Source organism: Dermacentor albipictus, chromosome 7 (genome assembly GCF_038994185.2).
Source record: "Dermacentor albipictus isolate Rhodes 1998 colony chromosome 7, USDA_Dalb.pri_finalv2, whole genome shotgun sequence".
In the NCBI taxonomy this organism is placed as follows: Eukaryota; Metazoa; Arthropoda; class Arachnida; order Ixodida; family Ixodidae; genus Dermacentor; species Dermacentor albipictus.
This window is the reverse complement of record NC_091827.1, coordinates 114522844-114545509: the sequence shown is the minus strand read 5'-3', so window position 1 is coordinate 114545509 and position 22666 is coordinate 114522844. Positions and strand designations below refer to the sequence as shown.

General features: G+C 48.6%; 1 protein-coding gene across 7 annotated transcripts in view; it reads right to left on the bottom strand.

Moving 5' to 3' along the window:
• Klc (kinesin light chain) overlaps positions 1-22666 on the bottom strand; it is a 184294-nt gene that overhangs the window by 44786 nt on the left and 116842 nt on the right. For all 7 annotated transcript variants that reach the window (XM_070522619.1, XM_070522616.1, XM_065438964.2 and 4 more), the window contains exons 6-7: positions 15476-15783; positions 12414-12522 (exon numbers count right to left, since the gene is read on the bottom strand). In XM_070522619.1, the coding sequence (XP_070378720.1) occupies positions 12414-12522; positions 15476-15783 (417 nt within the window). The remainder of the gene's footprint in view (positions 1-12413; positions 12523-15475; positions 15784-22666) is intronic.

Sequence of the window (22666 nt, the reverse complement as noted above, 5' to 3'; positions counted from 1 at the left end):
AATTACAACTCCCGTGATGGCCCGTGCTATTATAGAGGCTTGCAATGAAAAGATCCAAGGTGAGCAGTTTCTGCTACGTATTAAGCCTGGATCGAACATTGTAATTGTTTCAACCCCAGAAAAGGAAGTCGCAAACACATTGCGCCAGATTACATCACTCAAGATAAATGGAAAACCCCATGCGGTGAAAGCGTATGTAGCTCTGGGGGACGGAGCAGTTCGGGGGGTAATCCACGGACTCACCCCACATACGCCCTCAGACGTCCTTAAATCGAAAATCAGGGTGCGCACGCTAAACGTGGAAGTCGCTCACGCACGAATGCTGGGGGACACTAAGAGTGCCGTCATTGTATTCTTCGGAAACGTAGTACCAAGATATGTGTACTACGAGGGAGGCGAAATGGCCTGCTATCCGTATCGAAATACAGTGCAAGTCTGCAAAACATGTCAAAGGGTGGGTCACAGAACTGATGTGTGCCCACAACCGGAACTGTGTGTGTGTAGGATTTGTGGAACGGAAGATCCTGCAGACGGACACGAATGTAACCCGAAGTGTGCCTCGTGCGGTGAAGCCCACCTAACGGGGGACCGAAGCTGCGGAAAGCGTCTAAAACAGGTTCGCCGACCAGAACCGTCGTCAGGACGCCAACAATGGAAGCCATCAAAGGAATGCAGCCTCAAGCGTAAACAAAGGTGGTTCGAGTCGGAGGAAGAAGAGCACGGATATACCACGGAAGGATCTATTCCCTTCGACCAGGAAAATTTCCCGGAAGTACATCGTCAAGAAACCGGGCGGGGACCAGAGAAGTCCAAGATGAAGAAGGCAACACCTCAACACCCTCAGTCCAGGGAAACCATTGGCCAACCACAAATGGCGGCACCAAAGGTAAGCTGGGCGCAAGTTGCAGCTCCCACTGCACAACATCATACGAATCACAAATCGGTCGCGGATCAGAAACTTATAGAAGAAAATAGATCACTAAAAGCCAGTCTGGCAGAACTGAAGAAAGAGATGGCTGCCCTTAAGCAAACAATGCACGACCTCGCAAACAAAACAAACGAAGCGCCTACAACACAGGTTAGTAAACCCACACCAACACCAGAAGAGCCCATAGGAAAGCAGCTGGAAACAATCACACATCAAGTACAGATGATGTTCGCAGAACTGCGTGCTCTTAAGAGACACGTAGACGACTCCCTAAGCTGCATCAAAGTAACCACAAGAAAACGCCTTAATGATAGCCCAGGAGCTCCTACCCGTCGTCCTAAAGTGATAGAGACGACGGATAGCGATAGTACCATTCATGGCTGACACGACACACAGAAACATTGAAAACCTTGAGGTATGGCAATGGAATTGCCGTACATTACGTAACAAACATGCTGCCCTTGCACAATATATACAGTCAGCGCCAGTCCTACCCGACATTATATGCCTACAAGAAATTGGGCAAATTACACAAAAACTAAAAGGATACGAGACGTATTCCAATCCTGATTATCCTAGGGTCGCCAGCTTTGCGAGAAAAGACCTGGCCCTCAGCGTCACGTATATGCCACAGCACGACACACAGCATCAAATACTAACGGTGTGGCCATGCAAAAGGAATAAAGCCAAGACTGTAATCGTAAATATATACAGTCCTCCTCGAGATCGAGCACCATGCTTCGATACCCTACTAAGTCATGCAATATCAGACATGGAGCGAAAAGACAAGCTGCTAGTGGTTGGTGACTTCAATGCACCACACTCCGCCTGGGGTTACAACAAAGACTCAGTGAAGGGGAAATCACTAGTTGAGACGACAGATCGATACGGGTTAGAACTCATTACAATACCGGGGTGTTACACACGTTTAGGCAATAGTGTAGCGGCGGATACAACCCCAGATCTAGCTTTCTCGAGCCATCCAGGGGAGACGCGGTGGACAAATTTGGAGGAAAATTTGGGCAGTGACCATGACATTGTCTCGATAGGTATCAATTCCCCCAAAATCCGTCGCTCCATAGGGAGGGCTTGCATTACAGACTGGACTGTATATCGAGATAAACAAGAGCAGCTCATTTTCACAGAAGATATTGAAACCTGGGTGGAGCAAATACGCGAAACGCACGAAAGCGCAACGAGGGAGATTGCTACAACATCGGATATAACAGCGGTAGACAGCCGCCTCATACACTTATGGGAAGCACGCAGAAGCCTGACGAGACGATGGAAAAGACAAAGATTAAATAGAAAGCTCAAAATACGTATAGCTCAACTAACACAGGAGGCTAATGCTTATGCACAAACACTAGAAAACAATAATTGGCGCCAATTTTGTGAATCTCTACAAGGAACCTTACACACAAAAAATACATGGGCCATTTTGAGAAGCATGATAGATCCTGCAAGTACAAAAACAGCGACGAACCGAGATCTGCGATTACTTGAATGCGAATTTCAAGACGCTGACACCCATCTCCTAGACACACTAGAAGACATGTATATAGGAGCAATTTCCATGCAAAACCATGATACTCCCACATATTTAGGAGAGAACAATGAGGAACTAGATGCCTCTATATCGGTGGCAGAGGTTTTTGCGGCAGCGCAAACTTTCAAGAAAAATACGGCACCTGGACCGGACAAAATAACAAACGCCATGATTCGCAATCTTAGCCTCAATGCTTTAACAGGGCTAACAGATCTTTTTAACAAACATGTATGGACTGAAGGAGGTCAAATCCCACAGGCATGGAAGCATGCAGAGATAATTCTAATACCGAAGCCAGGGAAACCTAGGGACATAAAAAACCTCCGACCCATATCCCTTACCTCATGTCTGGGTAAACTCTTTGAGAAGGTTATACAGATGAGACTCACTAGGTACATAGAAAACAGCAACCTTTTCCCGGAAACTATGTTCGGCTTTAGACAGCATATGTCGGTACAGGACGTGTTTCTCCTACTGAAAGAAGAAGTATTAAACACAGAGAGAGGAAATGCAGACAGATTCATAGTGGCATTAGATATCAAAAAAGCTTTCGATACCATCTCGCACGAAAGCATTTTAACGGAACTATCGAACATGAACTGCGGACAGCGCACTTATGAATACATAAAATCCTTTCTAGACAACCGCACCGCCACGATAGGGCTAGGATCCACCCGCTCAGATGTTCTACAGACCCCCAAAAGAGGAACGCCGCAAGGTTCAATTCTTTCACCGCTGCTCTTCAATATAGGGATGAAAGGACTAGCGGTGAAACTACAACGGATCCCAAACTTAGGACATGCGATTTACGCGGACGACGTAACTCTCTGGACCGCAAAGGGATCTTTAGGGGAACGTCAGGAAACCCTCCAGAAGGCAATTAGCATTGTTGAGGATCATGTAACAAAAGCTGGCATGAATTGCGCCCCGGAGAAGTCCGAACTAATCCGAGTAAGAGCGCCTTATACACGAAAGGACGATAGACTTCCGATAAAGCTTGCTCTGGGAGGTCAAATAATACAGGAGGTATCTAAAGCTCGAATACTCGGACTATGGATACAGGAAAATGGAGCAGTAGGGCACACGATCGCAAATCTCCGGAAAACGGTTAACAGCGTGTCTAGGATGATAAATAGAGTAGCAAGAAACAGAAAAGGCTTCAAGGAGGAAGAGACGATAAGGCTCGTACAGGCATTTATCATAAGCCGTGTAACCTTTGGCCTTCCTTTCCAAAAAGTATCAAACTCAGAGGTAACTAAAATAAACACCCTTATACGCTCAGCTTATAAGGCGGCGCTTGGTCTACCGCTTTGCACTAGCACGACCCTTTTTAATGCAATGGGTATTAACAACACATTTGAAGAACTCGTGGCTGCAACACTGATTGCACAACGAGAAAGGCTCAATTCCACGAAGCAAGGTCGAACACTTCTTTGTCGATTAGGGTATCCACTCAGACCGGCACATTGTAACGACCAAACAGAACTCCTCCCACCGAACATACGAGCCCAGATCTCTGTGTCCCCAATCCCTAAAAACATGAGCGAGAAATACCACAGACAACGGCGCCTTGCACGGGCCAGGACACTCGAACGCAGGTTCGGTAGAAATCCGGAGGTTTATTACACGGACGCGTGCAAACAGGATAGCAAAACTTTCACTGTGGTAGCCACAAACGCACAAACTACTATTTCCGCAACAGTCAGAACAGGGTCGGTGGCCACAGCAGAGGCTACTGCGGTGGCTCTGGCTATACGTGACGCTGAAAATAGAGCACGTTCTGCGGTAATACTAACCGACTCGCAGTCGGCATGTCGCCTTTTCATGGCAGGCACCCTGCCCAAACTCACCATCAAAATCCTAGGAAGAAATCTCACGGAACACCACGCTATTACGTGGTGTCCGGCGCACGCCGGAGTGACGGGTAACGAGAGGGCGGACCGCCTCGCTCGAGAATATAGCATCCGAGCGACGGAACGCACTCTCGTAGAATCCCCGATCACAGCAAAAGATATCTTGGAGGCACAGAGACGAGGAAGGCAACAATATAGCTTTCCAGACACATCCTTGGACTCAGCGCAAATGCGGGACTGGCGCCGACTACAAACCCGTACATACCCACACCTACTCCTACTACACCACATACACCCCACCCGGTATCCCAATACTTGCCCTTGGTGCGGAGGGCGACCATCTCTTGACCATATCACATGGTCGTGCCAGAGTCGGCCACAAGAAATCCAATCACCCCTTATGGGGCAAAACTCCAACAGTAGGCAGTGGGAGGTGTGGCTAGCCAGCACGGTGCGGGAGGACCAATTGGCCCTTCTCGACCAAGCCCGGCGTGCCGCGATCGCCAGTGGGGCCCTGGACTGAGGGACCCACCCACTGGACCTGAATGTGATTTTTTTTCTTTTTTTAAATAAAAGTTTTATACTACAGTAAAACCTCGTTAAACCGTACCCGCTTAAACAGTAGTTTCGGTTTAAAAGTAGTAAAGTCAATTCCCCGACTCAGCGGCCATTGAACATAATGTATTTTGTATCCGCATTAACCGTACCAGCTTATTGCGTACGCATCGGTTAAAACGTAGCGTTTCCACTTTTCGTCGCGCAAACATGGCGGTGCGTCGTCTCCATCGGGCGGCCCGGCAGAACAACAAGCCTCAGAGATCGGTACAACGGCCTCCAAGCGCCCTGTGCGTTTGCATGTGAAGCCGCATCAACATCAACATCATTTCGACGCCGCATGGACGCCATGCCAGAGAGCGTTGTGGCGTCGTGCAAGCGAGGACTCGCGTCATGTCAAAGCTAGGATAAAAAAGACGCCGGGTGCTCAGCATAGAAGAAAATTAGACATCGTCCGTGCTACCGAACGTGACACGAAGAAGTCGGCGCTGGCCTGCGACATGGATCTGCTGTTGACTACAGTGTGTGGCATTTGGAATGCGAAGTTGCTCGGCAGCGCTGCTGCGACCGCGAAGAGATGTTGGCTACGAGGTTCGACTGTTCACCATCGTTGCCGCTGTTGTTGCCGAAGTGTCAACTAGCGACAGTGATGAGGACGACACGGAAATCGACAGCACGGGCTATTCAGGCCCGACAGTGGCAGAAGCTGCGCGTTACGTCAGCCTCGTGAATGCGATCGTCGCAAGAACAGGGGCGCGATAACGTAACTATTCCAAACGAAAAGTTTTCCGAACTCCGGCACCCGGCAATGAAAAAGGCGCCACGGGACTTATGCAGCACTACTGCGCGCGTGCACGGAGAATACGTAACGCCAACGAGGAATCTGTCGTGCCGTGCGAGTGTTTGCCGAGAAGAGGGGGGCTGGCTGAGAAGCTGGCACGCAGCTTCAGTAAGTTTGAGGCCGCTGTCGTCGTGCTAGGCCGCCGCGACATCAAACGAAAATAACACTTGCGTCCCGCGAAGTGAATAAATACTGCATGTTTTTTCCCCTTTCATCGCACTCTCTCCGAGTTCCGTTATCGACAGGTAAGTGGGCGATCTCATGCTATTTCGCTTAAACAGTACTACCGTTTAGTACGTACTTTTTCCGAGCTCCGGCCGACTACGGTTTAACGAGGTTTCACTGTACTACCTATCTCGCGACGAAACTTTTTTCTATAGCAATCCCTCATCAACGAAATTTTCTGAAACGACAGTCCGCAAATAATCTACTCATGTAACACTAGTTGTGTCCGGAAACTGCTCAAATGCATTCGTTGTGCGCTTAAATTGCATTAACTACCACCACAGCACACTTGCGTGGCAGCCGCCATCATTGTTTACAATAAAAAAAGCCTTGTACCTCCTTCATGACAGACGACAGCGATGATGATGATGGTGGTCGTTCGCCCGTCGCAATGGGTGACTGCGCAGTGTCCGGGCCAAAGATGCAATTAGCATTGAAATGATACAAATAAAGAAAGACAAGAACCGTAGGCAATCTCGCAGTGAGCACAATTTATTTAATCCTGTGTGCCATTACAGCTTGTGCTAAATGCGGAGCGAAACCCCTGCGTGCATGGTAGCCAAATCGACATCTACTACACGTGAAGGCTCCGATAACCCGGATGACGCTTTAGTATCAGTGGGCTTTGTGTACCGCCGCACATGGTCGTGTGCTCAGTGTCGTTGGTGCTAGAGTGCGTCAATTGTGTGTCTCTGAGCCAATTGGACCATTTGCTTTGACAGCCTGCTAAGACGCTGCCTCCAGCCAAAAAGAGGAAATTTATGACACTGCAGGATAAGGCTGCAATTATTGGCCAAGCTGAAAAGGGCAGGAAGAAAATGAATATTGCCGAAGAATTTGGAATTGCGTGCAGTTCGATATTGACGATTCTGAAAAACACGGCCTCTATTCTCGGCGCGCTCGGAAATGGTGTGAGTGCAAAAAACAAAACGGCGCGCGCTGCGGCTTTTCCAGACGTTGACAAGGCGGTGTTTGCATGGTTTTGTGAACAGCGTGCCAACAAAGTGCCGCTGTCTGGCAGAGTTCTTCAGCAGAAAGCGCTGGACTTCGCATGCATTGTTGGGCACGCTGATTTTAAGGCTAGCCCTGGCAGGTTGAGCCGTTTCAAAGCCCACCACGACATAGTGACCAAAGTCATTTCCGGAGAGGCAGCAGCCGTCGACCCTTTCACAATGTCGTCGTGGCTGCTGACCAACAAAGAAGTATTGGACCAGTACAAGCCCTCGGACATTTACAACGCAGATGAGACGGCCTTATTCTACGAGATGCTGCCATCGAAGACCCTGGACTTAAAAGGCCAGAAATGCCACGGGGGGAAACACAGCAAGCGGCGTGTAACAATTTTGTTGTGCACCAACATGGATGGCACAGATAAACGGCCACTGCTTGTAATCGGCAGAAGTAAGAAGCCCCGTTGCTTCAAGGGAAATCGTCGGCTGCCCGTACAGTACACCGCAAACCTGAAGGCATGGATGACCCGGGCCATATTTGGCAGCTGGCCCTTCGATACGGACATGCGGAAGGCAGGCAGATCGGTCTGCCTTTTTTTGGACAATTTCAGTGCCCATAATGTCGACGACGTGGAACTGGGAAACGTGCGCTTGGTTTTTTTTCCACCGAACTGCACTTCCGTGCTGCAGCCGCTTGATCAAGGCGTCATTCGTAGCGTCAAGTGTGCCTACAAGGAGAGGATGATTCAGCGTCTGCTGCTGAACCTCCAGTTGAAGCGTCCAGTTCATGGCGCTTGAGATGATGGCCACCGCACGGGTTGCGACATCGCCAGCCATGATAGCTAATTGTTTTAATCATGCCGGCTACATTGCCACTCGGCAAGCATCATGCGCTGATCCAGTGGCATCGCAAGAAGATTCGCCTGAAGGTGCACTAGTTGACAGTGCTGACGGCGCAGTGCCGCCATCGCTGGCCCACGCATGGGATGAACTTTCTGCCGTGACAGATGGTGTTCCGGATGGCCTCAGCATCGATGAGTTCGTTCGTGTGGATGAAGGTGTTGTCGTCCATGAAGAGATGACTGATGAGGTCATCATAAGTAGCGTTTGCCAAGGTGCCGACGACGCCGACGACCACCAGACACCAAATCAAGATAGGACTGCGAACCCGCGGGATGTGTTGAATGCCTTCGATGTAATTCGATCATTTTTCGGTGAGCATGATGACGACGTGGCAATGGACCACTTCTTGCAGTGCGAGTCGAGAGCAGTAAAATTGCTGCAAGGCAAGGCTCGGCAAAGTAAGCTGACTAACTTTTGGCAATATTTTTTTTTTTTTGCAAGCCAGTTACCTTCCCTGTCTTTTCTGCCTCATTCTTGCGCTAACGAAATTCCCACAAAAGCGAAATGTTTTGCTTTCCCCGGCGATTTCGTTATTGCGGGTTTCGACTGTAATGAAGTAATTTCGGCTCTCACTTCAACTTCGTTATAAAGCGGTTCATTGCTAATTGGCCACAATGTGGCCTTCGTGTTTGAAAAGAAGCCTCGACTCAACGCACTTTCTTGGCTTCACTGAGTGGACCACAGCACCACTCCTCAACCGAACAACACAGCTGCAGCTCAACGGTCGGTGAATTGTACAGAAGGGTTGCTTAGAGAGACACTAAAGTGAAAAATGATTTCTTCTGCATCAGTAAATTACCGTTCTACAACACCAAAAACACCCCTGTCACAACGATAAGACGTTTGGTAAGCCAGAAAAAGCGCAAGAACGGAATATGGGTGGCGACACCTACTTAAGTTCCCGCACCTGGGGGCTGTGACGTCTTGGATTTTTATGGCATCTTCTAGGGCCTAATTATATATAGCGGTACAGATTGACTACATTGTGTTCTAAAGGGACCAAATATTAAACATGGCAAGTTTCGGGAACCTTTACTCAGCCAATGCGGCCCAAATGCGAAAACATACTTTGGAATCCCTGACATCACGCTGGCGTACCGGCGCTGGGGTTTCGGCGCGAAATTCAAATACTGATACTTGGACCTTCATTTTCTCATCTAATAATCAAACTATTTTTTTGAAATGACTGCCTGCAGGGTTCTCAAACAATGATTCATTAGTCTAAACTGATTTATTGTTTCGCTTTAGAGTCCCTTTAAGAAACACACCTTCACTCAAGAGCATCGAAGTGGGTGCCAAGACTGCCTGATCACATACACCTTCACTCGGGAATAGCAGTGAAGTTAAGTGCAGTGACCACGTCTGTCGAAGGGGCATGCTGCCATCCCCTCCTAGTACCATTCCCCGGCGCCAACATTTGCGATCGAGAACAGAAAAAATTATTCGATCCAGTCACGCTTCTTTTTTACCAGTTCATACGTTCCTGGAAAACGTAATCTTTCTACACCGATGCTCAGTACATCGCCAAACTGCAGTCGTACGATACATTTTCTTGCGGCGCGCTATGCGTACACAATCACGACTGAGATAAGTAGGCACTCGCCATGCCAGCACCTCTGCAGTACTCACCCACTCGTGTCATCTGGCATAGAGTCCATTTTCTCTTCCGGTATATAGTATTGCCATTTGTTGCAGACCGCATTCACAGCTGTCGCCACCAACTCTATTGCAACAAGAATCTTCACCTATTTGTTTGACAGCACATGTAGTGTAGTGCCATTGGAAGCGTACCACCCGCTTTTATTAGGCAATAACCAAAACACGCCGCCATCCCCTGTTGCAGGCGGTGCAAACTGAGCAATACATTTCGCTCTGGCGCCATTGTAATCCGGCATCTAAAATATTGGTTGCAAAACTGGGTTAGCTCCATGGGAACCCTGACGGTGCATTTGTGAAGTCAAGAATATCTATTAAGTTCGAATTTTAGTCAGAAAAATTTGTTGGCTACGTACAAAGATAAGGCTACCCGCTGTGAAGAAGTACTCACAAAGTACGGAACACCAGAGCAGATGACATTGTGCCTGTCCTCAACAAGAGGAAAGAAAGACAAGGGAGGCTCGTGCAGCGAATGAGAAGAGGCTCGCACAGCGGAGGTCGTTGGAACGCCGGCGCGACAAGGGCTGCCGGGCCTACAGAACCCACATCTACCGGTGAGGTTCACATGACCGGGCGTCCGTCTTTGGGACGGGGAACGCCTCGGGTCCTTGCACGACACGACACCTCGGAACGGCCTGCTGCAGCCTCAAACCCGCATCTAAGTGTGAGGTTCGGGAGAGCGAGCGTCCGTCATCAAGACGAGGAGCGCCTCAGGTCGTCGCTTTGCAAGAGGCCTCAGGTCGGCCTGCTGACATCTCGGAACCCGCTTCTACGCGTGAGGTTCGGGTGACCGGGCGTCCATCATCGAAATGAGCGCCTTGGGCCGTCTTCTTGCTCGAGATTTCAGAGTGGACTGTTCCCGTGTACGGAGCTGTGGGACACGTCCACCTTTTCCGGCCCCGTGCTGCTACGTCTGCTTTTCCACGCCGATCATCACTCTACGAGCGAATGTTCCACCTCGAGGACTCTATGTCTCACCACACTCCGGAGTTCAACCGCAACCTCGTGAGACTGCATTTTTTCCTGTTTACGAACAACCTTGTATGTGTGTGTCTAGTTGAAGATATTCTGGTTTAAGTGCCATCTAATATAATTGTCGTGTGTTTCTAATAATACACCTTCTCCTCTATCTTCCTCGAGTTACACGCCTTGCAACGTGACAATCCTAACCATCACACCACAAAAGCAAATGCTGCCGCTCTTGCTGATGCGGCAAGATCAGTTGCGTGTGATTGCCGGCTTTTGATAAAGTTACCAGGTGTTTGAAGACGGCTGAGAATTTGCATGACCATGCACAAAGAAAATGTTTGCTTTATTTAGGATGGGGTGTAGTTAATTCCGAGTGTCATAGGTTGTCCTGGCAGCAGGAATGCCAACGGTGCATCAGTACGGCCGCTCTGCCGACCTGTCACCACCTTGCACAACCTGCCTGCCGGAGCCCGCTCGACTGCGTGTGCCATCTGCTAAGGCACAGAAAGCAGTTTGCAACATCTCAAATTTAGTACATTGTAAGCAAATAGATGCAGGCTGGGACTTTCTCAAAATTCATATCATCCCGAAATTCACATCAGGCGTGATTGTGTCACCGATATTATACTGTACATGTCTTCAGGTAAAGACGGTTGCACCAAAGAAATGCACAACAAATGACTGGCACAGCAAGGAATTGGCGCACCCGCTCAGCTACAAATAATTGTGCATCAGCTGCACTATTATCATCACTCTATGGAGGCCTGCTGCAGGAAAACTCTTGTCCCAGTGACCTCCTTTTACCCATCTCATAGCAGCAAACTACCGTATTTACTCGATGGTAACGAGAGTTTTTATGATTTTCACTGCTTGAACTCAACCCTCACGTTACATTCTAATCACAACAAAATTGATCATTTTAAACAAATATGGCAAGTCTTGCAGTTTTTAGTGTTACGAAAGCAACCTGTACCTTCATGTCTCAATTCAATCCATAGACAAGTCAAACAAAGTCAAAGCTTGTTTTCTGTTCAAATCTACATCATTTTCGCTGAGCCTGTTTCTAGTGCTGCAACGGTTACAGCGCTGCATTACCCTGCGGGCCGTCACGCTTTGACTCCATTTTTTTAGATGTTATCATGACGCAGCGGGCTTGTTATGATGCCCGCTTTGTGAGACAATCAATTTGGCGGCCGAGAGCTGCTGGGAAACTTCGCCACGGTTCGGTGGCTCGTGGATTCACAGATAGCGGGACCAGCAGGAGGCTTTATTTAAATGCTAGGCCAGTCGTGAGGGCTCTGTAGACTCGTAGTGATCTGGTACTTTCCCCAAATGAAATGGTTGTGCAGTTTTTTAGGAAGGGCCTAATCTGAAACGAGCTTGACGGCACGGAAGGTGACTGGATTCTTGGGTGATCCCTTGAACCGAACCCCTTGAAGTCAACGGCCGACAGCTCTCTTGGCACTATGCAAGGATAGCCAGCTTAGCACAGCACCAGAAACACTTGTAGGCAACGCATTCGGTGCCGAGTCACGCATAGTTTTGCAAAGGTGAAACTAGCTCTGAAAGTGATCGCCCAAGGAAACTCCTCTGCCTCATCTTCGGACGACAATGATGAGTGAAGTGAACACATTTCCAAAATTTGGTTCCTTGAATAAAGGCATCGTTTCTTTTTCTATTCATCTCACGTTGAAGTCGCAGCTTTATTTTTTTCTTCATGTAATGGGAAAGTAGACCCTCACAATACAATTGCGGCTGCATTACATTCGAGTAAATATCGTGCAACTTATTTTTCACACCATTCCACAGAATGCTCTGCTGTCCCGAGCTGCACGTCCATTTGCTTAGCACACCACTTTTGTCATTCCAAAAGCACACCAGTTACGTGTAATACACGTTACCCGACATAACCAACTCGTAGTGGTGCAGCCAAAGGAAGCTAACGTCTCTGCAGCTGTACATGCAAAATACAAACATAGCCCACCTCCTTGCGCGCCCTAAGGGCACAGTCCTCCAGCGTTTCGGCTGCCTCGTACTTCCCCTGTCGTCGATAGAGGGCGCCCAGGTTCTTCAGCGTGGTAGCCACCGTTGGGCTGCACAGGAAAGACATGCTCACATTGTGCCAGTGCAAGAGGGAGAACTGAGGCACACTCTCAATGTTTGACTGGAATGCTACTCTTACCGCTATGTTCTTTCTGGAATAAAGCGGACGCACATTAATTTCAGTTTGAAAGGACGAGAGAGAACTTTCTCAAGAAACAACATGTCAAATCATCAAAGACACAAGCAGCAGAAAGGACTTTAATGTGCCACAATATGACTAGACATCTGTCAATGGTGGTCCGTGGCTCTGCAACGAACATGACACAAATAATGAGTTCGTTCAAACCAGTTCAATATGAAGCAAACACCTTGGAATCAAAGTCAATTGTGTCCGCTTCCTTTAAGTTGATCACCTTGACAGGACTGACAGAATTGATCTGGTGGATCACATAAAAAATTTAGGACTGTTTAATTTAGGAATCAAACTAGGTTACCATAGAAGCACTGGCTACTGAGCCCCTTAAGAACAGTGAAAGTAGCCAGCCAGTCTGAGAACTGGCTAATCTCTCTGTCTTTCCATCTATTCCTGCTTCCTCGTCCTCCCCACTAATAGATTTGCAAATACGCTTGAAGCTTGCTATAAATGCATTTGAGTTGGGAGCCCAAAGTATTCACCTTGTGCAAACACCTGAAGATTTAATTTCGAATCGAGTAGTGAACATTGAAAAATTGAGATTCATGAATCAAATCGTATTTACTATTCGATTTTCCAATCTTCCGTATTTCGAAAATATTCAGTGAGACATTCGGCTGTAGTCAGGGCCTTGACGCCCCCAGCATTCCTACGACGCGCAATGTCTTGCAGTAGAACGGTCGATCAGGTTGATCAAACCGACGGGACCAATCGAAACGTTAATGCGATGCGAACAGAGGGAACAAGAAAATAAGCGCAAACAGAAAGCACGAAAGCATGTGCGAATATCAGGTTGATTAGCCACCGATTGCACGCAGATTGTATCGGACAAGTATGTTCAGTGTTCATGCATGCAGAATTGTGCAGCTGGGAGCGTTCTGCCAAGTGTGCATAAGCTGACAGATGGATTAGGTAAGCATGCTTGCGGTAGTTTGCCAGCTGGTCACTCGCAGACCCAAACCCCGCTTGAATGGCACTTAACCGTACTCTTATGGCTCATTCACACCGGCGACTTAAGGAGGTCGCGCGACCATTTGCGACTCGCGATCAAAAAGCGACCGAAGGCGACTGATGTTCACACCGGCAAGCCCGGCTGAGCGCGACCCGCAAGTCGCAATCCCAGAGATTATCGTTCTCAGCGAGAACTCTCGGATTCTACGCGGAATATGCCGCGACGCGGAAGGAGGCCGGATGTAGCCACATGAAAGATCACTTCCAGTGCGCCGCTGATAGGTTTATCAGTTTTGCGACCACGGTAGCGCGACTGAGAAATCGCGCAGAGAGCGACTGGCTCAAAATGGTCGCTTTTCGAGAAAAGCGACCGTTTGCGACCATTTGCAACTGGTTGCTTTGCGACCAACTTGGTCACGCGACCACTGTCAGTCGCCGGTGTGAATGAACGCTTACCCTTAGGTGTGATCTCGCGACTCATCGCCAATGAGCCACAGGTAGGAACATATTAGCAGCAAGCCTTCCACAATGGCTTGCAGCCCATTACATTATCAGCTGGCGACAAATTTTCATCATGGCCACATTTTCCAGCTGGTTAAGCCTAATTGAAGATGCGTCATAGGTTGTTGACGACTAAAGTTGCGTTTTCACACCGAATCAATGCATATTTACCGTATTTACTCGCATAATGAATGCACTCACCTAATGAACGCACCTCCAAATTGGTCGCAAGAAATCTGAATTTTTTTTTTCCTCGCATAATGAATGCACTCCCAACTTTGCTACTGTGCAGTCCCACGATCGAACGGCCATGCTGTAGTTTTTCGAAGAGACCACAATTTTTTACTCTCGCACATGTGGTTAAAGCAAAGTGCACTTCATGCTTAACGCATCCTTTCCACCAGTGCTGGCGTAAAGGCACCTTGCAGATTCAAGAGAGAGAAAAATGCAACTGGCTCTCTGCAACATACACAACAGTTTACGTACTTTGCGATGACTTAATAGGAGAGCGCGCGCGCGGAATGCACGGCTGGGTGCGGCACACAGAAGAGTCTGCACTTGAGTGGCATTGTGGTCATAGTCAAGCATAGTGCTGAATTCGAGTGTTTGTGGCTCGCTTTTCTGCCTGCCTTGGGCTTAGATGTGTGTGATAGTCAAGTTATGCGCCTGCTGCGGGACATAAGAGTTTATCTGCTAACAAAACGGAAACAGAAACGCTGATCAGACACCGACAGACCTTGACATGCTGATGGGCAGGACGGTCAAGGAAAGAGACACACACAGCGTGCTTGTCAAAACAGGTGCGCGCTTCAATGTGATGCTTATGAGAACAGCAGACAGCCGGAAGCGGCTGCAAGGATGAGCTGGGATGCGGTTGGAGATTGCTGTTCAGAGCGCACATTCAGTTTCACCACACGCAAATGGCCTAGCCCGCGCCAACTTCGTGCGGCTGTGAGAGGATAGGTAGGACATTAGGCAAAATACGAACAAGAGCTTGGCGGTGCAACCTACTGCATCGTTTTAAAGGGGAGTACCATAGCGTCCATGCATGCTGCTGCTGTATGCACGCCAGGGTAACATTGTGACATCTTAAATAATGTGCAATTTTCTTCAGCCCAGGTGGATGACAGAAGCAATGCAATCTCAATGAGAAGAAGCATTGAGATCTAAAGCCTCCACAGGGTGATCGATGTGCAAGCAATGGACATGAGCAAGAACAGGCACGAGGACTGGTTTACAACAGTGACAGGCATGAAGTTCGTAATGGCAGGCTGACACCACCACAACACGAAGCACCCTCCTAAGTACTATGCCTCCATCCAGTCACAAGTATAAAGCAGGGGAAATCCCAACCATACCTGTCGACCTTGGCCGCCTTGTGCCATCCACCGTACTCGCCGTAGGGTGCATTGTCTCGACGTTGGCTCTTGTTCTCCTCTCGTTCTTCGGCCAGCTGCCAGATGGGCTTGTTGTCACCCGACACGCAGCCAAACTCCCGCTCGTGCGCTCGCGTCAGCACCTGCTTGTACAGGAGCTCGGCCTCCTTGTACTTGCCCTGCTTGAGGTATGCCGACGCCAGATTGTTCTTGGTCTTGGCCACGTTCGGGTCGTCGGGGCCCAGCGTCCGCTCGTAGATGTCCAATGCCCGTTGGTAGTAGCGCTCAACCTGCGTACACCGCGCAAACAAGCAAAGAAGGCAGCTTGAGTGGAAGACAACAAACATGGCAGAACATAGACGACATTGCCGCATTCCTGCTCACGTAAACCCGTACCAAAAAATTCAAAATTTGAAGTGATATTAGCAATTCGAGACCACATGTGAATCTTGTCGCAAGATGTAGTTTCGTGGTATTGTGCTTCCCTGATGTCAGGTAGCTTCATCTGACGCCGATATTCTCATTGCCCTGATGCCCCACTTGATGACAACGCAACATGTTCTTGTGTAAGGGCCTCACCCCTAAATTTGGGCTCAAATATTTCAGAAAAAGAATTACTCGTGCATGGGCTGCAACCCCCCTTTTCAGCCACGCACACCTCACCAGCCACTGCCATACTGTGGCATCTATGCGTGGTACCGATGTGGTGCACATATGCATACTTATCTCCTCTTCAGTTGTAATCACAGATTATCTTTTGGCAGGAACTCGTGAAATTAACCATTCGGATAACGAAAAAAAATTTGTTTCTTGGCGTCCCGCAGTTTGTACTGTCATACTTTCCAACAGCGCCACATTTCCGATGCAGCATCCGCCATCTTTCCGATGCTGCGCCACCCAATGCTGCATGTGCACCACGCACATGCGAGGCTTTCTGCGCTTTGCGCATGCACGTGTCTTCACTTTCACAATTCTCAAAAACTGTGCAGCTCCTCAACTGCTGTATTCTACTCATGTCTCCGTTGAAAAACTGTGGAATTTTCCATCGTGCTACCTTTCACACGGAGCAAAACACCCCACCTTGAAGATGGCTCCACTTTTGAACAGTGTGGTATAGAGGAACCCTGATTAAAGGACATTTTTGCGGTTCAGGTCCATTTGCGGTTGCAGGAAAATGCGATGCCGCGGTTCTGCAAAGCATGTTCTGTGCCGTATGCAATGCGGGAACAAGTGTCAAATGAGATAGACAGACTTGTTAAGCATGGCATTCTCTCGCCTGTCGACAGTGCCGAGTGGGCCATGCCTTTGGTTCCCGTTATCAAAAAGAATGGTTCCATTCGGTTGTGTGGCGATTTTGAGGTGACCACACATGCTGCATGTGTCACGGAGCAGTACCCATTGCCAAAAATAAGGGATATCTTTGCAAAGATAAACGGTGGTGAAGTATTCAGCACCATCGACTTGAAGGATGCTTACAGTCAGTTGCCACTTGACGAGGAAACGAAGAAGATATTGGTCGTAAACACTCCGAAAGGCCCGTTTTGCTTTAATAGGCTTCCTTTTGGTGTAGCCTCTGCTCCTGCGATTTTTCAGAGACGTATGGACGGCATCCTGTAAGGCATTCCGGGCATTCAAGTATATTTGGACAATGTGGTAGTCGCGGAGAAACGCGGCAACTGCGAGACGCTGCAGGAGGTTTTCAAACGTTTCCGGCAACACGGTGTCAAGCTGAATCTGCAGAAATGCAAGTTCCGACAAGCAGAAGTTGAATTTCTGGGACATCGTATAAATACGATAGGATTGTTACCTAAGACGGACAACATTGCTGCAATAATGAAAATGCCAAAGCCAACCGGTGTTGCGGAACTACGGGCATTCTTGGGCTTCGTGACCTACTACCACTCATTTCTGGGGAACTTGGCTACTGTTCTAGAGCCGCTGCATGAACTGCTAAGAAAGAACACACACTGGCAGTGAGGAGCGAGACAAGATAACGCGTTCCGAGCAACAAAGTGGCTGCTAGAGGAAGCTAAGTTCTTGGTGCACTACGATCCAAGTAAGCCGCTTATCTTGGAAATCGATGCGTCGTCGTGTGGCGTCGGCACAGTGCTATATAGAATAGAATAGAATAGAATAGCTTTATTTCCATCTACTTGATGGAGGAGGCTGCAAGTAAAAGCTGCTCCAGTAGGCAGCTTGACGAGGCCCGCAGCCCCCTCTACAGAATATTCGGCAACAGCATACATGCAAACACATATGCATCATACATACATATATACACATACACATATACATATGTATACATACATATATATACACATACTCGTATATACTCTCATGAACCCACATACTCGCATTTACACATGCACACCCGTATCCATACAGAGCCACTGGTGACTAAACCAAGAATACTTAGGGTAGCTTGTGTGGTTCTCGTGGTGAATACAAATGAGACAAGAATACGCCGCTGAACATTATATACACACATACAGTCAAACCTCGATATATCGAACAGCGCGGTGATCGCAAAATAGTTCGATATAGCCCGAATTCGATATATAAAATCACGTAGAAAACGCGTCAAAAACTAGCGCAAATCAATCAATGAACCAATCGTGGCGCAATAGATACTCACATGAAGCTTCAAACAAAGTATTTATTTAGTTCGCTGAAAGTACTGAAGCAGCGTAGCCTGCTTCATATTGGCAACCGCGTGCTTGACCACGGCGTACTCAACGTAGTCCAAACGGTCCACAAGAGACAGTCCAGTGCCTTCTATTGCGCCGCAGTAGCGGCGTACAACGGCCAAAGCAGCTACAGCCTCAGTTGCAGTCGGGAGCGGGGCAACGTCAGCGCTTGCTGGATCAGCCTCGGCAGCGTCTTCGTTTGGCCGCTCAGCAGTCACTTCTGCCGCGATCTCCATGTCTGTTAACTCCGCCACTGTTCCGGTGCTGTTGTCACCGCCAACGAAGTCCGCAATGCACATGATGTGTGGCTCAGCACTGACAAAGCGCTCCAACTGGCTCCACGGCCGCCTCGATCACGGGCGCACGGCGGGGGCAAACCTCGCCGTGCGCGCGTTATCGAGGCGGTTTGTCCCGCCGTGCGCGCGTGATCGAGGCGGCCGTGCTGGCTCCAAGCCGCCGCGTGTGTACGCCGCTACGTTCAAATGGTGCCCTCGGCGCAACCGATGTGGGCAGCTGTCGTACGCAGCAGTCTGAAACGCCCATCGCGCCGCCGCTATCTTCGAGAGTGTTGCGGGAAAGCTCGCCTCCTGTCAACAGAGCGCACTTGATCTGGGGCGGCGGAGTTCAATATATCCATTTTACATCCGGCCCCGTTCGAAATAAAGAATTAAAAATGCATGCGATTTCCCATGTGATATAGAAATTGTTCGATATACGCAATAATTCGATATATCCGTGTTCGATATATCGAGGTTTGACTGTATACATACACATGCATTCATATACCAGTATATGCATACACACTCGTATGCATACCTACACACACACACACATATACAGAAGCATATATACACACTTTATATAGATACTAGCCGAGAGGATGTACACTGAACCAGTAATTTAAAAATCATGCATATACAAGGCTCTCAGTTGTTGGGCCGTTATTTGGGTGATATCAACGCCTAGATTATTATATTTATTTAGAAGCATTGGCATTGTGTGTGACAGCTTTTCCCTTAAATAATTTGTTCTGGGTGTGACCACACGCCATATCTCTTTATGACGGGTAACATAAAATTTGTCATTAAGTTCAAGGTTAGAAAGTTCTCGTAAAAAGGAGCAGTTCAGTTTTACTTCCTGCTCAGAGTAAATGTATATCACAGAGTAAATGGGCAAGATCGACCAATTGGGCTCCGGTCGCAAACGCTTTCAGCTGCTGAGCGTAATTACGCGCAAATTGAAAGAGAGGCATTGGCAGTTGTCGTCGGGGTTACAAAGTTCCGGTAATATCTGCTTGAGAATCATTTCAAGCTTGTTACAGATCACAAACCTCTTCTGAACCTTTTCAGCCCCGACAAGCCCGTTCCCACCATGGCCGCTGCCCGGATTCAGCGTTGGTCCCTCTTGCTAAGCGCCTACAACTACAAAATTCAGTTCAAGCCAGGAAAGACGTTGATTCCTGCAGACACCTTCAGCCGTTTACCGGTGCGGCAGGAGCATAACACTAAGGCTGCAGAAGATGACACTCATGAGTATGTTCTTCTGACTGATCACCTCAATACCTGTCCTCTGTCGGCGAGTGACTTGGCTAAAATGACTGTTGACGACAGTGACCTCGCGCAAGTCCACGATTACATTCCGAATGGCTGACCACAGTACTTGCAACCGGCTCAGGAGCCGTTACGCGCGTACATGCACAGGAAAGACGAACTGACGTACAGCCACGGAACTGTGTACTGTGGCCATCGAGCGGTTATTTTAACATGTGCGCGGCAGTCAATGCTGCGTATGCTGCATGATGCACATCAAGGAATAACGGCTATGAAGAACCTGGCACGTTCTGTTTTCTGGTACCCAGGGCTCGATTGGGACACTGAGAAGCTGGTCAATGCGTGTCCAACATGCATAGAATGGGGCAGCATGCCTCCTGCCCGACAACCCGTGCCTTGGCCGGACACAGAGGAGCCATGGTCTAGGGTCCATGTCGATTTTGCGGGTCCTGTGGAAGGTAAAATGTTGATCGTGGTTGATTCCCATACGAAATGGATCGAGGTTGCCGCCATGAAGACCCCCAGTTTGGCAAAGACAATTGAAGCACTGCAGACTATGTTCAGCCAGTTCGGTTTGCCGAGGACCCTGGTGATGGACAACGGGCCGCAGTTTACTAGCGAAGAGTTCAGGGCATTTATGAAGTGCAATGGCATCGCTCATTTGTGGACAGCTCCCTACAAACTGCAGTCTAATGGCCTGGCGGAAAGAGCAGTACAGACTGTCAAACAGGGGTTAAACAAAAACACACGCGGCAGTTTACATGCTCGGCTGGACCACATTCTTTCGCATTATCGGCGCACTCCCTTGACAAATAGGCAAACCCCATCCTATGCTTCTCAGATATCAGCCACGTTCTTTATTGCACAACACCGTGTCACGACCATTCCCTTCTGCAGGTGCGTGCAACAGTGGCCAACCGCTGAGCAAAGACGTCTGGTTCAAGAACAACGGAGTGGGTGACAAATGGAAACCAGGCGCGGTAGAGTCCACCGAAGGCTCGTGAATGGCAACGGTAAAGACTGCAGATGGGGAGCAACATCGCCGCCACCTCGACCAGCTAAAGACCAGGAGGACCAGCGTGGGAGGAGAAGCGGTGGAACCCGAGGCCCCCATGCAAGTACCAACGACTAAAGGCAGCCAGAACGCAGCGGCAGACTCGCAGTCTCAAGGACACGACGGCAGTCACAGTCAGGCTCAAGTAGGCACCGACATTCGAACATCGTCAGACGGGCGGGCCGAAGCCGAGGTTGCTACCAGCGAGCCGCAAGTGACTCACCAGGCTGAAGTGACACTGCGTAGGTCGAAACGGAAGCCCCGGCCCACGGACCACTTCACTCCTTAAGGGGGAAGAATTGTTGCGAATCAGCATGCGCCGCTGACACGTGTTTGTTTTGTTAGATCCACCGGCCACGCCTCTTGTGAATCGGCAGTGGCTGCGGTGACGTCACAAGATAAAGGCTATAAAAGCTACACTAACCTTTAATAAAGCATTCATTCTTTGTCAACCACTTCTCAAGTTACTTCACAAATTATGCTTAAATACACGGCTTTGGGTGATAGAGTTGTGAGCAGCTTCAATTTAAACTATACACTAATGCTTTGGAGTACTCAGAAACCAAAAGTGCCAAAAGCTAAATGTGAACACAATAGTGCAGTGCAGGTGGCACTCATGCTTTATTAGAGGGATTTAGCATACTGCGATCCCTGCACCTGCGAGCATGCAAAAGTGTTTTTTACTTACCTATAAAATTTCTAAATATCTGTCAGTTTCTTACATACACTTTTTTCGAGCCACACAGCAAGAGCTTTCTTTCGAGAGCAGCAACGTCTGCAAAGAGATAATCTACAGCATCGCCTGCACAGACAACCCTTCGAATGCTGTCAATGCTACGTAGCTCATCCACTGTTGTAGGCACAGGTACGGCAGCATCTGTGGCGTCCTCCTTGTCCGAGGTGGAAGCCAGAAGCGTCAGCACAAGGCAATGCCTTCTAGCAGTCCCATCTTGTACGACGACCCGTGTAATTCCAAGAACCCGAGTGCTCGCGCGTTGACAGAAATCTCCGAGCTGTGTGCCTTCTCTTTTGAAGATACTACTACGATTTGCACGGAAATTCGCCAGGCTAGCACAGGACACACGAACAGGTGGCAATGTTTCCCCAGTGTGCCAAGAACACCATTGCTCATAGATGCTGATGCATATTGCATTAGTCCTGCAAAACTGAAAGTATCCACGAAAGTGACATGCAAAACTACGGCACACCTTTCTCTGCCACTTGTGGAATAAAGTCACACAGTTTTGTGGAAATTTGGTATTTCTGAACTCTCGATTATTCACTTTTTGACAGTCGGTGTCGAGTCCAAATCATCGGTTGGCGACTGTATTATGAATTCTCATTGGTCGCAATCATCAAGCAGCTTCAAAAGGCAGCAACTGCATTCTCAATATCTCTGTTAAATAGGGTGGTGATGAAGTGAAGGAACTGCGAGAGAATGACTGCTGTGAACAAACTCACGATCATACGGCTATCAAAGTGCAGTTGGCCTCCGTTTAAGTTCCAGGGGCTGGAGATATGGCATATTTGGAGACCGTCTGTTCGTCTTTCTGAAGCGACAGTCATGACAATGGTATTGAAAAATGGGACATTCTTCTTCAACTGGGAGGCTTTTCTTTCGAGGAACTCGTACAGGTTTCTTTTGTAGCGATTGCTACGATTGGGAGGATGTCTTATTTTCCCTTAATCAATTACTTCTCTCCACCTTGCGGGTTTCTGCAGAATTATTACATCAATCTCTTGCCTTTGCTTCGAGTTGCTGACAAATTAGACTTTGCCCTGCCATCTGCTAGCTGTTTGGTTGGCAGCTACCCCGGAAAAGCGGTGGTCAGGGGTCTGAGTCCTGGACCAGGACAAACTTTTCTTCAACTGCGAGGTTTTT